This window comes from Odontesthes bonariensis, chromosome 4 (genome assembly GCF_027942865.1).
Source record: "Odontesthes bonariensis isolate fOdoBon6 chromosome 4, fOdoBon6.hap1, whole genome shotgun sequence".
In the NCBI taxonomy this organism is placed as follows: Eukaryota; Metazoa; Chordata; class Actinopteri; order Atheriniformes; family Atherinopsidae; genus Odontesthes; species Odontesthes bonariensis.
Genome location: NC_134509.1, coordinates 13,286,728 through 13,304,581, shown reverse-complemented (window position 1 = coordinate 13,304,581; position 17,854 = coordinate 13,286,728). Strand labels below are relative to the sequence as shown.

General features: G+C 45.5%; 1 protein-coding gene across 6 annotated transcripts in view; it reads left to right on the top strand.

Moving 5' to 3' along the window:
* The first annotated feature begins 500 nt into the window (after positions 1–500).
* Positions 501–17,854, top strand: part of lef1 (lymphoid enhancer-binding factor 1) — a 41,689-nt gene continuing 24,335 nt past the window's right edge. For all 6 annotated transcript variants that reach the window (XM_075463053.1, XM_075463052.1, XM_075463051.1 and 3 more), the window contains exons 1-3: positions 501–1,526; positions 3,387–3,450; positions 4,675–4,802. In XM_075463053.1, coding sequence (XP_075319168.1) covers positions 1,323–1,526; positions 3,387–3,450; positions 4,675–4,802 — 396 coding nt within the window. In that variant the 5' untranslated portion in view covers positions 501–1,322. The remainder of the gene's footprint in view (positions 1,527–3,386; positions 3,451–4,674; positions 4,803–17,854) is intronic.

Here is a 17,854-nt window from a genome sequence, read left to right as displayed (position 1 = left end):
CAGTGCACGAGTCCGTTTTTTTTGTGGACTCATCTGCAGTCGGACATACACCTGATTTTATGTAACGAGCTGGAAATAATTTCCCCCCTTTAAAAAAAAAAAAAGAAATTAAAAAAAGAAATCTTCTAAAGGGGCCTCAGCTTGGGGGCATTTCCTCCTACAAATACAACTATTACCATCAAACTGCTGAATTCCACCTCTTTTGCCTTTTTCTCTATTTCAATTCAAACGATTTCTCCTAATTGTTTTTAAGCCATCTCACACGCCTCACTTTTTCTTCTTCTTCTCCTTCTCCTTCTTCTTCTCCCCCTGTCTGCCCATTTGTTGTGAGCTGTGTACAGACCTCTCTCTCAGGAGGAGTGTCAATCGGTGCGGTGTCAATCAGAGCCTCGGCTTCCCTTTCATCTCTCCTTCCTTCCAATGTCTGAAGGGGGGGGGGAAGGGGGAGGAGGGAGCGCAGCTACATTACAAACACACACATACACACGCTGGTTACATTACGCTGTGGAAGCGCTGCTGCGAGCAGTGGGAAGTCGGTCCTCTGCGTTTTTTTCCTCCACCACCACTCTATCTTCCGTTATTTGACTGTTTCGTGACTTTTACTTTCGTCTCAACTCATCCGGCCAAACTCGGAGGATGTATTTTTAAGCATCTCGGCGGCTGACCGAGGCGCCCGTTGTCTCGTCGAAGTGTTAAACAGTGTCACACATCCATCAGTCACCTTTCCGGACGGTGTTTTGGTTTTGTAAGCCTACTCTTCTTCTTCTTCTTCTTCTTCTTCATCTTCTTCTTCTTGTCACGTTGAAGGACACCTTCTGCCTCTTTAGTGGACCACGGAGGAAATGTTTTCGTCGGATTTTCATAGATGTGCACTTTCACGTTAAGTCATTTTTACAGGACCACCGAGTCTCCAGCTGATTGAATTAAAAACTGGTGATGAGATTTTAACTCGTGCTTTGTCTCTCCCCCCCCCCCCTCCCTTTTTTTTTTTACCCCCCCCTCCACCCCATGACATTAAGAGGCGCGCCGGACTCTCATTTTGACCCTGTACATCTAAATCTTTTTGGCTCTGAGACTCAGTCTCTTGGAACTGAAGCGTAAGGACGCTGACAGCAGCCAGACGCCTCCTGTTGCTCCGCGTGCAGACACACCGGCAGCGTGTCCGCGCGCCGCTTCCGAGGCTGCGGTTCAGGACAGAGGGGGCACGTTTTTCCCGCTCGGTTTTTCTGTAGGGGGGGATTTCACTGGGAGTTAACCTTGCGTAGTTTCGGACAGCAGTGTGCCTGTCTTCAGTTTTTTTTTTTTTTTAAATAAATAAAATCATGCCACAGTTGTCGGGCGGCGGCGGCGGAGACCCGGAGCTTTGCGCCACGGATGAAATGATCCCGTTCAAAGACGAAGGAGACCCTCACAAGGAGCAGATCTTCGCCGAGCTGAGCCACTCGGAAGAAGAGGGGGACTTGGCGGACATTAAGTCATCTCTGGTCAACGAGTCGGAGAGCAGCCCCAACAGCAACCACCACGATGTGAGTAGTGTTTACACCGGCTGGCGTGGAGGAGAGACGAGTGGGGTCTCTCTGACGTCCGTCTGCAGCGGTCCTCAAAGTTGTTTCCCCCCCTAATCCTCACCTGACCTGGCCTCTAATCAGCTTTGGGCACTCTGGGTTAATCGTGCCCATTAAACAGGCCCCCTGTTTGTTTCCTTTTTTTCTCTAGCCTAATGACTCTTGCTCCTCCTTTACTTATTATTGCTATTATTATTATTATTATTATTATTATTATTATTTTGAGTATAAATCGTGTCAGAGATGAGTTCAGGTGAAGCCACCTCCATGTCTGTGTGGGCTTTCCTGTAATTGAAAATGTCACTGATGCCCTCTGACAGCATGCAGACAAATGACAGAAAACCTTCAGGATGATTCCTCCTGGACAAAATCCAATAATTACAGATGTTAATGCTCCCCTCTACTTTCCTCAGCAGTTGAATCTTCCTGCGTGTTCACGATGAAATTTACCTTGGGAGGGGGGGAAGAAGATGATAGAATATATTTAGAGATGTAAGAATTCGGGCCTTGTGAGCATCCTGCAAGTTGGCTGGTGATGACACAGTAACCGTCAGCAGCTGTAAGCTCCACACATGAATCCATATAGCACATGTGGTTTAAAACCTACTGGCAAGCAATGTTTTTAATATTTTCTATAGGAAACGGTGTGTGTAGAGTACAACCTGAATAAAAAGGTCACTCCTCAGTTATGCTGTTGCTAGGATGCTGCTGATTTTCGATATGATTTCCGATGCGTCTGTTTAATGGTGTCAAGTTGATAATGTTTGCATGTTTTGTGTCTGGTAAATGGGTGCGTTTGTTTTCACTTATTTTTGCCCGATCCACTTAAAATGTTCCTCACTGACGGATGGCTCCAAGAGAAGAAACCATTTTGACTGTGTACATCTGTTGTAATAACTGTAAATGCAAATGCATATAAACGTTAGTGTCGTTTTTTTTTTCTTCTTCTTCTTTGAGGCTTCACGTTCTGTAAGTGCAGTATGGGCACACATTGACAGAAGAACTTTCGTTTTTTGTTTTGTTTTGTTTTTGAATTTCTTCTCCACGTCCCTCCACCCATGCTGCGACCTCAGCCCTGCAGGCTGCAGCTTCCCTCTCAAAAAACTTAGTTGGCTGTTTTGTCATTTACCGCGCCGCTAATGAAAGCCTGTGCACATTTGTCACCAAAAATGTCCTCGAGAGAAACGTCGGGCAGAAACGGTATGTTAATCAGGAATCCGGTGACGCTCCCCTCGCCCAGCTTGAAGCCATCCTGAGGGCCCTGAGCTCCGAAAAGAAGAGGTCCTTTTCCTAATTTTGATTTGGGGAAGAGGAGGGGAATGACTGCTCGAGGTTCAGGGCAAAAGCAGTCCGCATTATTTTTTCTCTGTTTCCTCGCGTGATTTTACTTCTCTTTGCGCAGAGCTTTTTACATTTCGAACGTAAATATACTCTTTTTTTATTTGAATGTGAAAGGAGGCTTAAACTTGGAGATGAAAATGAGAGTGGACCTATGGTATTGAAAACAAGTTAATTTGTAAGCTCCTTGAGGACATGCAGCTTAATTAAGTGGTTCTTCTGAAGCTTTGATGCAGGCTGCTCCATCTCCCCTCTACAGTTTGTGGCGTGTGTGTCTGTGTATGTGTGTGTGTGTGTGTGTGTGTGTGTGTGCAAGCCTGTTTGGCTTTAGTGACAAGCAAAGGGATGGCATTTGGCCCTCCAATATTTGTGCGTGCCTGACTGTATCAGTATATCTATGAGTGTAACTGCGTTTAAAGGCCTTATTCTCCATAATTTAATTTATTTGTTTCTTCTTCTTCTTCTTTCTTTATTTTTTTACAGGCAGCTAGACAGTCCCAAATACCGCAAGATTCATATCATGAAAAACACAGAGACCTTGAAGATGGTAAGTGACAAAGCCTTGAGCTGGAGCTTGTTAAATCTGCATTGATTTTGACGGCAGTCAGCATGCCAGTTATTTGTTATGAAACCCCAGATTTTTAGAACGGGAGGAAAAGAGAGCCACCCATTTCTTTCTCACCCTAAAAGAAATGAACACATCTTTTTAAAAATATATAAATATGTATTTTCTTAACAAAGCTCCTTATTCTTCTGATCCAAGTCTAGTCAGGACATGCTATGCTTTTGTAAACATGGCTCCCCGTTACCTACCTCACAGATGAGGGTGCCCGCAGAATGAAAAAAAAAAGAATGAAATAAAAGGATAAAAATGCCCTCATTTCACATGTTTTTATTTGGGATTGTTGGGGAGGATTGTTATGGCACAGTCAGGCTATTTCTAAACATTCAGCTTCCCCCAAAGAAACTCTCCTGCCATGCATCAGCCCCTTGGTTGTGCTGTCACATGCAACATGTTGCTGCCCCTTGGGACTCATTGCTCCCTGACCATTGTAGTCTGACCCCGCTGCTACAGGTCATCATTACGGCTCCTGAAGAGGAGTGTGTCTCCTCTTTGTTCCCCTTTCACTCCCCAACAAGACCTCCTTAAAACCAAACACTGTCTTTCTTCAGCAACAAGATGCATGTTGCCATCGGGGTTATATAGCAGAAACACCCCCGCCCCCCCGCCCTTCTCTCCTCTGGCCTTATTAAGCAGCGCGCAGCTGAGTGGCGAGTGGCGCTGTATTGAGGCCTCTTGTATAAAGCTCTCAGGTCAAAGGCATAGAGGAACAGTTGGGGTGTCTCCTGTTTTGACACAGTCTGTATGTTCTTCTAATTGGTGCTAATTGGCACAGAGGGGCTCCATTGTTCCCCTGTATAATATGACCCTACTCTGTAAGACGGGAAGAAAGGGCACAAACAAAAGGGGCAAAACAAAATGGGGCACAGGTTAAAGCGATAGACAGCGATATCATTACTGCATTGAACCAGGCGAACTTTAAGATTAGCTGTGTTGTTTACCCATTTTTGGTCACTAAAGCATATTTGAAATGAATCATTTTCTAAGTTAAGCTCGTGCTTAAAGCCCCAATCCAAGGCCAGAGTTCTGTTTTTCGACTAAAGACATTTGCACGATGACGATTTCCACTCTTTTTGTGTCTTCTTTATGCTGCGTCAACGTGCAGCGCCCGACTTGTGTTTATCTGCCCTTTTTTTTTTTTATTATCAGCAAAGCATCAAGACATGTACAGCAAAGGCCACCCGTACACGGGCTACCCAGGATACATCATGATGAGCAACATGAACAGCGACTCCTACATGAACAACGGCTCCCTCTCGCCACCCATGCCCAGAACGGTGAGTAGCAATTTATTTATTTATTTTTATTTATTTATTTTTTTCCCCCAACTCGGCATATGACATAACTGAAATGACGTCCTGACGTACTGTTGCTTCAACAATGAAGTCGAGTCTGAAACTCGAGAATCGGTGGCCTGTCAGTCAGACCATTGGAAATATCCATCTGAAGTCAAAAGGAGCACGTGAGCGTTCCCTAATTTTGGATGACAACTGTGTACGGGTTGTCATCAGATTTCAGATGCTAAATAAACCGCTCACAATGAAACTGAAGTAAGTGGCGAGGTAGTAAAATGAATTTTGCTTTACACATCAGCGGATTCTGAAAGAAATATGATAAGGTCAGTTGTGAGACTAAATCAACCAACGATTGATGTATTTAGTCTTTGATATTAAACGTCACTTTTTTTTTTTTTTAGCCACCGCAGGTATTGAAATTCTTCTCAATCGACTTGGATCTGAAAAAAAATGATGAAAAGCAGGCCTCCTTTCACCTGCGTTCTGATTGTTCTGTTCCTCTTATGTCAAGTAAAAATACCCACTCATTTATCTCTTTTCATTTTTCTTAGCTTCTCAGATGTGCACGTTTGATAAGGTGTACCTATTTATAGCCTCTTCAAACTGAGTCGTCTCTTTGGTGACTGGAATAACACTGACGCGTTCTTCCAAGCTATCGCTGCCCAAGCGGTTCGTGAGCTTATCAAAAGCTAACTTGACTGATTGAAATAAATTCCTTACTTGCGGCACTACGTGAGGCAATGAAAGGAAAAGGCTGATTTTTGAACACTGTTGTCACGAGCTCTCTTCGAAAAACATGGACGGATGCATTATGATGATTCGTTAAAACCGATGAAAACCATTCCTGCGGTGAAAGGTGAAACGTAATCGTGAATTAATCTGCCGACAAATTGCCGCTGCAGCATGATTTCAGGTAAAAAAAGACCTGTTCCCCCTCCCAAAGTTATTATTCTACAGTGTTTCTTGTGTAGTTCCCTATGCATATAGATCTTTGTCCCAGTGTTGTTGACACTTGTCCCCTTGAGAACTCTGTGTGACCCTTGGAAGCTAAATGTCTCCTATGCTTTCCATGAGATATCCCTGTTAAAATCCCAAGCGACGCCTGTCTGCGTGACCCACGTAAACCCTCTAATTAGCTCAGCATGACTGAGGAGGCCTGAAGGCAGCATCCCATCTCTGAGGCAACCCTGCAGGAGACTTCCCAGTGCCGTCCAGGGGCGGCGTGCGTTTCAGACACCGTCCCCTCAATGGTATTAATTTCAGGCCAGCTGCAGGTCTCTCGCTGGCGGCTTCCTGTGTCTGTCCCATTTGCAAATTTCTCCTCTCAAGGCAGACACAGAATGCAGAGCACACCGGCAGCTGTCCACTCTAATCCCGTTCCATTCACGTCTCTGTATCACACTCAGGAAGACAAACGGGTTCAGCCTGTCCATGCTTTGGTGCCTCCACACAGGAAACGCCAACCAACAACTCTTGCCTGTTGTGCTCGAGCAGTAGATGCCAGGTTTTCTCTGCAGGGTGAAGCTCTTCAGTGCGAGCTGAGTGTTGTTGTAAGATGCAGCTTTGGGAAGCAGATGTGATTGTCAGGGGTAGATGCCACATGCTGTGTGTAAAGGATCTTTGTTCACACGCAACTCCGTCATGAAATGATGTTAAAATTGCGTTGCTTCTCCTCTTGCCAAACTTGTAGAAGTGAAAGTCGGGGGCACTTTGGCGAAATGCGATCGTGATTGCCTCACGCCTTGCTTTGCCCTCTTCTGTTTACAAATAGAATAGCTCCTGAAATGTGGGGTTGTGATGCTTTCCAAAAATCTCTTTTTATGGCTTGTTTTCTGGCTAATGTCAGTGATTATTCCACGCTGCTGAAAAACTCAAAGGTCTATATGGAGACCAGCTGAGAGGAAACTACCCCTCAGTGCAGATGTATTAGGACAGGCAGTTAGGCGGCGTACTCGCTGCCAAAACTTCTAAAGCGCCGCTTTCATTTCATTTACTGTGGTTGCCCCCCCCCCACCCCCCCACCCACCCTGTCTTCAATAAAACGGTAGTCATTTTTATATACGTTTCTCTCACTTATCCAATAACATGAGCCAAGGCTTGGTGGAAGGATCACGGAACATGAGTCCTCTGGCTTTCTCACTGATGTCAGCTCGCTGCCTCTGCTGCTGGCCACCGCAGCCACAGGATCTGCAGGCCTGGGATCGGTTTTCACCGAGATCAAAGGCACATTCTCTCTTTCATTCTCTTCCACCCCCAACCCCATCACCACCCCCAATCCCAGCAGTTTAGATTGATTTCCATTGACCATGACATTCCTGCACATGCCGTCCACTCATGATGGAGCTGTTGGGAGTTGCAGATTGTCAGCAGATTTTAGGACTTCTGGCTTAATGAGCTGACTCCGCCACAAGAGCTCAGACTTTAGTGTGAAGGTGCCTGAGAGGCCAGCTGCTTTGAACATGTGGACTTAGAAGAAAAAAAACGCCGACTACCTCAGAGAGTCAGTTGTGTGCCATGAATACTCTGTTTGTGTAAACCTGCAGTCGTTTCAAGACGTGGAGTCTGCGGTTATTCTTAGCAAAAGGCGTAATGATGTTGGAGGTCAGCGTCACGTGACGCGGCGCTTTCAATGAAAGAGCCGAAGGGCATTGTGTTTACTGCAAGTGATGCTTGACACCTGGAACATCTGCACACAGAAAAGCTTTGCATTGTGGACGGAGTTATAGCAGGAAATTAGCTGCTATTAGTCACAGCATTTGGCTTAGGAATTATGTTTTTGCCTGTGGAGTCGACCTATACTTGTTTATTTCACACCACCAAATAGATGTTTTGGCTTTGATCAATGTCTCACGCGGGGCATGTGAGCTTTTTAACGTGTTCAGATGGAAAACTCCGGGTGAAGGAGCTGGTTTGCTTATGTTTAAGTAACAGCAAAACCCCAGCAGAGCTCCTGTTGTTTCAGTGGGCAGAAGCGCTGTCATTGCTTTTTCTTTCTGGTGTGTTGTAACATGAATGTTTTTTTTGTTTGTTTTTTTTCTCTCTCTGATGGCTGCCCGTCAGCATTTACCGATGTGCCAGGTAGCGTCAGGACGCTTCTGTATGTGTTCTACTGACATTTTGCTGTCTCAAATTGGAAAAAAAAAAAACGGATGGAAATGGGATAAAGAAAGCAGCTCTGTGAATGAAAACTCATCAAAAATAATACTGGTCAGAATACTTCCACTGTCTCCCATATTGTTTGCAAAGTTGAATCTTCAAAGCAACCTCATCCCCCTGAATTTGATGTGTTGATGAGGATGATTTCACTGCCTCGAGGAGTTTTATCTCATCATCGAGTCGCTGCTTCTTTAGTCTCTCAAAGACGAGGCCCGGATTTGGAAGTGTCAGCCTCTAAAAAAAGATCCCCGCGCATGTGATGGTCTGTGCATATTTTTAAACGACCCAAAATCCATTCTCAGAGCGTGCTGCTATTGTCACACAAACACCGCGACCGCCATTGGCTAAAACCCCCAAAAGCCCCTGTTTTGCACGCTCCTCTATAGGTTTATCCAAGTCCCCAGAAGCGTGAGACCATGACGTCCTACCGTATCCGTGTGCTGAACTCCTAGATGAAAATGCTGCTGCAGTTCTTAGTTTAGTTGAAATGTTGACAGTGCAGAGACGCAGCACAAGGGTTTCCACCTGACTGTGAGGAGTGATCTCCAGCTGTGTAAGAACAGTCTTGTGAGTCTTGGGTAACGGCTTGAAGAGAGAATCGGAATAAAATCTGTGATTTTTTTATTTTTTTTCTTCCTTCCCCCACAATTCATTTATTTATTTATTCTTGTTACCGGGGTTGCTGGTGGGGAGGTTTAGAGAGCTGTCTCTCTGTTGCAGTGCGCTTTTTTTTCCTTTTTTTTCTCCATTTGGACCCTCAATTGCAGATCCTCATGGCGAGAAGGAAGGGGTGGAGGAGGGGTGCTGTACTGAGCTTTGCTTTGATGTGGTGGGAACGTGACGGATCTGCTAGCCAGTGTCTCGCAGCGTGGAATCACTAACCCAGGCTTACCTAACGGGATTTGGTAGGACCGCTCTGGTGTCCCTCAGTACCATGTGTGTCCTGAGCCCATGCCCTCAGTGCTACCGTGGAAGATCCCTGTTAAAGAGAACACTGCATCAACCAGCAGCCCTCCATGTCCACACATAATGTTCTCGATGGCAGCTCTAGTAGCTTCTTAAAGCCTCCCGTCTGCCTGGACTCCATCTGATTATCTCATCCTCAGATCATCCACTTTTTTTTTTTTTAGGCTTGCTGCGTATGTTTTTAGTCTCGAAACGAATCCATCAAACGTAACAACTGTCCAAAGGCAGAAGTGTATTTGCTCCGTTTTATGGCGTACACACCAAGTCAGAATCGCGCTGACGTCGGTGTCATCTGCTGTGCAGATCTAACACAACGAGCCATGTGTGTGCGCACAGTAAGGACCCCACACAGAGGAAACACTCTGCGTCCCAGGCTTGTTGTGGTGCCGCCGTGTCATGGACTTTTAGAAACAGCGCCATTAACGCCAAGGTCCCCCCCCCACCCCCCCCATCGTATGGCCGCGCTGGTTGACACATTTACTCCATATGCACCGTGCTAATGACGCCATGTGGTTGCAATTGCCTTATCAGTGTTTTCATCTTGTTAAATGGAGCTCAGCAGAGTGATTGTCTTCCCCTTGGTTCTCATCTTAAACAACAACAGCACATATCTCTCTGTGCTAGCAGACAATCAAGACTGCAGTTTCTGGATGATTTATTTTTCTTGGCAACGTTAAGGCATGCGTGCTGATTTGTTAGAATGTGAAAAGGTAGTTGTACTTCTGTTTGTTGAAATTCTTCTTGATGCCATTCAATTTAAAAAAAAAATGGATTTATTTTTTTTCATTTGAGTGTACCTTCTGTGTCATTGAAGGACATAAAAACAACAATTCTAAGAAATGTTACCTCACCAGGACTAGAAAGGAACGGCTGAACAGTTGAGATGAGCAACTCTTGCCCCCCCCCCTTTTTTTTTTTTTCCACGTTTTTATGTTGCTCTCCGGATTCGCTGTGAGAGAATTCGCAGATGAACGACATCCAGCGGTTAAGCTGAAGTGATTCACGTTCAGTGCTCAAAATTCTGACAGTGAGAGTTTTTACATGTCGCTTGTGAGCATCACATGCAGGCACGCACACAACACGCCCTGTTGATGTTTATTTTGGGCACGTGTTACAGCTCAAAGCCGAGCACTCACGGACGATGACACTTTCTTCGTTCCCAATCCTCCCACTGAGCTGGATGAAGCTTAACCAATCAAGCTGCGCCGCCTGGAGCCAGCCAGCCAGGCTTCTGTGGACAGACTGCCGCTCGGGCCTCAGCACCTGCTCTGGGGGCTTCACTCCTCACCAGCAGTCTGCTGCTGATCTCCAGGGGTCAGTGGAGGGCCTCGCCAAGGTTGTCCCTGATGCCCAGTTTGGTTTGAATGTTCCGGGTGTGGACTTCCTGTAAGGGTGGATAAGAAGTGGAGACTTGAAGGCGGTTTGTGCAGCGCTTTTTTTCCTTTTTTTCTTTTTCTCAGTCAATTTTTGTTGTGCAACTGTTGGTAAAGTTATGACTGCACAAAGTTGAAAGGCATGGTTAGAGTTCAGGGACTCGGCTTCAGGCCGCTCGAAATTAGTAGCATTACAGTCAAATCTCATAAACTAGCTCTTTTTTTTCTTTAAATCTAAAAATACAGTTTGTATGGCACCGCGTCTTTAGGCCAAGATCGAAGCTTGGCTGCAGTCCCAAAAGGCCGATCACAGTGCCTCACTGTTCCCTGATACAGCCATAAAATGAGTTAAAACATGAAAAGCTTTTTTTGACTTCATCTCGACAGCTTGTAGGTCTATAAAGAGGTTAGCAGAGCTCCAACTGGTAAACTGCAGCGAGGGGAACAATGGGGATCACAGGGGTGAAACACGGCTACAAATCCTGCCGGCTGTGTCCAGACTTCAGAGAAGCTCAGACAGCCCTCACTTTGTCCGGCTAAGAAATGGAGCTATGATCAATAGCTGCTCTGTTGTATGAATCTGGTCAGTCTTGGACGTACTCTCGCCCTCCCTCCTTCTTTTTGCTGTTTCATATTTTTCAGAAGCTCATTATTTCTTTCTGCTGTGGGTGTAAGTGCTAAAGAGGCTCACATGCAATGTGTATCTGACAGCGCTGAAATATTAATGGTCCCCAGTGTAGGAGGTTGGTATAGGGCCTGCATAGTTACAGTACAAAGGGTGCCTTCTTGCCACCAGGCTTTATTAGCCAAGCCATTAAATGAATAGATGGATATAGCTTGCACTCTCTTTATGCCTCCTTCTGTGTTCATGTGCTAAACATCAAACCACTTTCTTTTCGTCAAACAGTTTCCAACACAAGCGGGTGTCAGACGCAGACTTGCGTGTGTGTGTGTGTGTGTGTGCGCACGCATACATAGTTTTGTGTAAGAGGTTCACTACACTGCTGAGTTTTCAGTGGGAGGACAAAGAGGAGGGCTTTGCTATCAGTTCATTTTGTGTGGTCCTGGCCATAAAAACACCCTGTTCTTTGACTGTGAAAAAAAAAAGAAGAAAAAACCTGTCTTCAATTTTTGGGAAACCCATAAAAGTTTGTCGCTCCCTTTCATATCGCCGGCGGAATTGAAAACAAATGCTACACTCTCCCCTCCTCTCCTTTGAACCAGCCAATTACGGACTTGTGAAAATGAAAAAATCAAAAAAATCAAATTCAGTCTGCAGATCTCTTCACCCCCTTCTCTTTTCTCTCCTCTCCTCTTCTCTTTTTTTGTTTACCCCTTTCTCTCCTCCTTTCCTCCTGGTTTGGACTCATTTTCGGATTTTTATTTTATTTTTTAAACTTCTCCCTCCTTGTTTTGAAAGAAACCGAGGGGGATCACTGATGTCAAAGTCAAAACCAAGAGCATTAAGAGAACTGGCGAAATGCAATACAGCTGCAATCCAACATGACGCTAGAAAATAGGGCTGAGGAACAGAAAGCCTCTCTCCCGTATTCCCAGGGCGCGCAACTGCTCCCGGCCTTGGCTTTGATCTCTTCAAAGCCTCCTGCCTCCTACTAGATGGAGAGTCTTGGCTGCCGCTCGTGAGCGCTGGAGAGAGGCAGGGAGGGAGGTTGGGGGTGTTTCGGGGTGGGTAGGCATCGTCTTTTCCTTTCCAAGGCTGAAATCAATCACGGTGCCGAGGCAATTATGTGTAATTCAAGCCCGGCCAGATTAGTGACTCTAGTTACCTGAGCGACCGGAGCTCTGTAATCTGCGAGACACACCGGCCTCACCAGCAAAAGAGTAGCCAGGGACAGGCGAGGGCACTTGAGGGGAAGGAGGGAATTGAAGGGAGAGGGAGAGGTGCTGAAAAGCAGGCTGCCATGCTGCTGCCCAGCAGAGCAGAAAATCGGAGTACAATGGAGTGATTACACTTGCAGATGTAGCCATATTTATGACGAGGTGGATAGAGAGAGAGCCCAGGGAAGGGAACGTGCTGATTGCCATGGAGCTTGCTAGTTAGTGTGCTAACGAGTCAGGTCCCTTTTGTGTCAAAACATGTGCATACTGTCACCTCCGCTGTGCTTCCAGTCCTCCCCCACCATCTATGCCCTGCCCCCCCCCCCCTTCAGTGCCATATCTCTATCCCTCACGCCCTCCACAGTCGGCTCCGAAATTCAAGCTTGGCCGAAGCTCTTGCCCCAGGCGCCCAATTTACTATGGCTGGAGAAAAACTCAGTGGTTTCAAGTCACAGAGGAAAACGGCAGCGCTCGGTGCTGCTCTTTCCCTGCTGCCGCAGTTCGTCCGATCTGTGCAACTTATTCTCTGTGTCAACACACAACAATTTCTACCCTCAGTGGCTTGCTGAGAAGACTTATACCCATTATGCTTCGTCCTAGTTTGAGCAAATCTCGAACGTAGCTGGAGTCTAAAGCTCATGACTAACACTGTCTAAAGATGATTTATTTCTGTTCTTTTCATTCTCCGTTTTTTTCATTTTATTTTTCATTTTGTGAATTCCCTTTTTTAAAAGAGATTTTTGGGGTATTTTGGCAACAGTTAATTAGAGGTCTGGCTTGAGGGTGGTTGTGAAATTGGCAAACTCACATTTTTGGACCAGTAAATCGAAAATGTATGACCATCCAAGCTTTTGAGTCTACCCGTGCTCTCTGACTGTAAGCACTGATGTCAGCGAGATGAAAACAAGGCTTTGTTTTCTTCCCCAGCAGTCACTTGATGCAGCATGATGAAACCCACAAAGATATCTAGCAAGAATTTGTTTGTTGATCTGACGAGCTCGCCTTGTGCTCCATGTTTCTTTTGATCATCGGACGGCGCAGTCGGTGATGGAAGGCTCTTATTTTCCTCACTGGATGTACACCATAAATAAATGAGATATATCATTATAGAAGGCCATTGATCAGGGGCCTAATGCAGGATGGACAGGGAAAGGGGAACTGACTCTAAAAATATAAAGGTCATGCTGAATGGATTATCTGATGTGAATGGAGCCACCGTCCAGCTCAGCGGGAACCCTTAAATCCACCGTCGGCCATAACCCTTGGCGCCGGGGCCAGGTGATGCTTTTCATGTCCTCCAATGAAGACACATCACAGAGGCATCCTCCACTTTGAGCTGGCCGTCATCAAACAATGCATCAAAACATCAAATCAATCCACCCCCACCCTACCCCTATCTTCTAAGATGAAAGATGCGGGGGAAATGTAAGTGCCCACCACGCCCCCATACATTGATTCCACACTTCCAGCTCTCCCATAAGCACGGCATACTGGGGGGAAAGACAGTGGAAAGGTTATTTGACTGGAGTCCACAATAGCATCTAGGCTTCACTTTGTATTTGTCTTTGTTACGAAAGAGTGAAAAACGTTATCGCACCGGGATGGATACTATTAGTCCAACCCATGCATGTGATCGAAAATATGCTTGAACGCGGTTGCGCAGGGATGAATTTGACTGCATATTATCTTGATCACAATTCAAATAGCTCAAACTCAGTCATGCATTGCTTCCCTAATAGACCAATAATAATACCACTCCCAGTAGCTCATTATGATTAAATCCAGCTAAGAGCTGAATTACAACCTTGTTGTGTTCATTATATGGCTAACCATGCGGATTTGTGGCATCAGGTGCATAAGTGCGCCCTATAGTGTTGCGGTAACCATATGCTCCTGGTCTAAGGACTCCCCTTTTGTGTTCCAAAAATTACCATCTCTTTGGACGTATCGAGGGATAAGCAGACGTTGTCCCTTGCCATGTTGTACATGGTCATTGTTTTGTTTGTATTAAAGCCCACTAAACCCTGCCACAAAGCTAATTGACGGGGTGGAGTTTTCCTTGTGACCGCTCCGATCCTTGGAGAGGTTCCTTAAGAGTTCCCTGCTTCTGTGGGGTTGGAGAAAAGCCATTTGTTCGTGGGGGGATCAGATTTGAATAGCTGCTTGCTTTCCATTCAGATCTTAGCAGGGGCGTGTGCGCCTGCCTAGAAAGAAATCCTGAAATGTGTGGTTTGATTAATGACTAATTCCACGGTGAAAGGCAGTTGTTGGTAGTCTTTACCAGTTAATCCCTTAAAACGTGGAATCGCACCCAAACAGTGGGCTGCCGGTATTGTTGCCTGGTCCATTATATGAATGAGAGGTTTGCAAAGTGATCCACAACCATAAATGCTTCTTAGCTCTGCGGTGTGCACCATGTCCCTTTAGAACCTGCACCAAAATGGTCATATCAGTGTTGGAATACTGAAAAAAGAACTGCTTTGTCTGCACGCTTGAATATCATTTTGAGCGTAAACGAGCATCGCTTGAAGAACAAAGGTGCGTTGAGGGGAAACGGGCAATGATTTGTGTGATGACGGGGGCCAGGTGTTCAGATCCAAGGCCAGGACACAGGTGTCATGACACCTGAGGCACTGGGGCTTCACGTGACCTGCCGTTGTTAAACAATTACATAACCTCACTGAACCCTATTACAAGAAACTGATTCTGTTTACACAAACCTGACCTTTCCCTTTCTGTGTTCATATGGGTTTTTTTTCCCGTGAAGTCATCAGTGGTAAATAACTGATCTATATTTTTATTCGTTCTATTCTTACACATTAAGTGGGTGGGTGTGCATCTGTCTGAGTGAAATACAGACGGAAAACTAGGTCAATACTCTCTTCAGCTCAGGCAGAAGCAGCTCTCATTCAAATCACCTCCCCATCCACATTTTCCTGGTGTGTGTATGTGTGTGTGTGCCGCTGAAAACCTTCCCTGCAAACACAGCAGCGCCCCCACAGCCGATTGCTTCCTCCACCTTTTGCTCACTAGCTTGCTTTCCTTATTATTTCCCCCTTCCTTTCCCGTGGATGTATTGTTACATTTTTTTTTTAATTTGAGCTAGCTGGGTCTTAGCGAGAAGAGTACTGTCTGTAGCGCTCGTCTCCACAAGTAGAGACGCACAAAGACCCCCACCAGACTCTATTTTCCCCCTCAACGCTGAGCTCCCAAATCCAAACTGACAGCCATTCATGCCCAGAATACCTGGGCGAAAGATGAGGGGGGGGACACTATCTAGGTGTAGCAGGCAAATCCGCTCTTGTTCGACAGATCTATGAAGCTCCTGCATGAGGCAACTCATCAGCACTTTTCCTCTCATTCTGTGCTGCTTTTTCTGTGTTGTTGTATGGCAGCTAAGGTTTTTAGCGCGCTAGCCGCACAAAGTTAGCTTGTGCTGCAGTTTTATTTGTGTACATCTCTCAGGCCCCCCGAGTGGTGTTGTTGAATGTGGATGTTGGCACCATCGTGCTGCCTGGCATGAATGTAGCTACTCAGCAGACCAGAGCTGGCTTCTAATGATAAATCATGCAGTGTGTTAATGCAGCAGCGGGGCTGCTATAAATAGTTGGTGGAGAGGGATGTCGATTGATTCAGGAGGGGGAAAAAAATGTGTCTTCCAAACATTTTCCGCTTTTGGTCAGTTTCAAAGGCCGAGTTCAAACACAAGTCCTCAAGATTTAGAATTCCTCATCATTTCGAGCACACAGCTGATCAGGTAAATGAGGCAATGATGCTGCTAAAGTAGGAGTGTGTATCTATCTCTTATAAAACTATTCGGTACGTCGGACACCATGTTAGATGATTTGAGTAAAAATTTAAATAGTAATTTCTATAAACTTGGGGTTTAAGTACATATATGTAATAAAAGAACAGGGAAGAAGATTCACGGATCATGTCAACAAAGATGTCTCTCTCAACCGCACTGTAAATCTTTCGCAATAGATTAAATAATAGATGCTGTAATTCCCTCGGTTGTTGTTATTGCTGGTGCTGTCTGTGGTAGCGTGGAGGGATTCACCGTGACGCCGAACCAGGTGAGTCTCCCGTTCTGTACCTGCTCAAAATTTGACAGACAAACGGACAACCGTTTTCCCATTTCTTCCAAAAATTCAAACAATTTCCAGACTTTAGATTTAAAGCTGTAAACCTGGTCAGTATCTATCTGTGCTGACCCACTCTTGCCAATTTCTCTCCGGGTTTGATGTGGAAGGCTTGCTTTGTCTCTTCGTAGGACCTGAAGTTAAGCAAAGTCCAATGGATTTTAATGTCAAAATCGGTCAGTTCGACGGTTTTTGGCAGACTGTGTGGGCCTATAAACCAATGTTATTGCATCTTTAGTGTTAAAATTGGGTTCTGATATGCACTGGTTTATCTTCACACCTCTAAACTAAAGGATTTTTTTCTGAGTATTTGACAGATTCCAGTTTCTTCTGTTTTACTTTTGTCTTACTGTCAGTTTAAGTCACAGTTGATAAGCTAGTATGTGACACAGTTATTCTATACATGGAACTTTAGAGCGCACGCAGAGAGCTTAGGCCGTTTTTACTCCAGTTCAGCATATACGTGCCGGTGTGATTTGACCACCAACTGCGTCACCTGAATGTCAGGCTGTCGTAGCTTCAGGTTTGTAAGATTTTTGTACGATTTTACCGAGATTTACTAGATACTTTGTTTTATCAGGTGTCCGATAAGTGAGCTAACTGAGATGTCTCAGTAGATCCAAAGCATGTGACGGCGTCACAGAGCCATGTTCTTTATGGGGGTGAAGATGCTGAGTTGGTGCTCAAGTGTGTGTGTGTGTGCGGTCTGCCTTTTCTGTATGCGTTCGTGTGTGCAGGCCTGCTGACAGTGGCACTTCAGCAGAATGTTTGCCCTTTCCTTAGTCCTTTGATGTGACCAGGTCCTGCTGTGATAATGAGCCCTGTGCCCCGCCGCAAGGTGAACATCCTGCAGTTCGCCCAGGGCTCTGCCAGAGCAGCGGCCCAACCCCCGCTAAACCCACACATGCGCAGACACGCACGCACACACACTCTAGCCACAAACTTACGAGGGGAGCAACAGACCTCCATTTAGGTCCGATCCGCCTCCACCCAGTGCACAGATTGAGAACACAATGTTGATCCGTAAGGTGTCACGCAGACAATTCAAGCCCAAAATCTCTACCAGAGCTCATGTGCACAAGACCTACCATATGGCAAGAGTATGTGGATCAGTATCACGATTCTTAAGGATGTGCTGTATTACGATGTGGTCAACCTGCACACTTGCAAAGAAAATAATCAAATGTGGTCAGAATCATTTAGATTCAGCTGAATCGTAAGTATTGGGTTCAGGATATCTTTGGAAATTGGAAAGTCAAACCAGAAGAGCGTAATGAATCGTGAAGAGCTATTGAACAACAACAAAATGCTTTATTACACTTAAAGAATGCAACCTACCTCTCCCCCCACTTTGAAGCAATGCGGGTGGCCCAGTCTGAAACCAGTTTAGGGGATGAGGAGCAAGACCTGGGACGTCTTTGAAGATAAAGAGATCTACCAGAGGTAATGAAAACCCGGGGATTCTTGTTTTCCCTAGGTTTGACACGAATGAAAACAACTCAGAATACTGTATTTTTGCCTGTTGGAACTGGGATTTCAAACGAAAATTCCAAAAGAA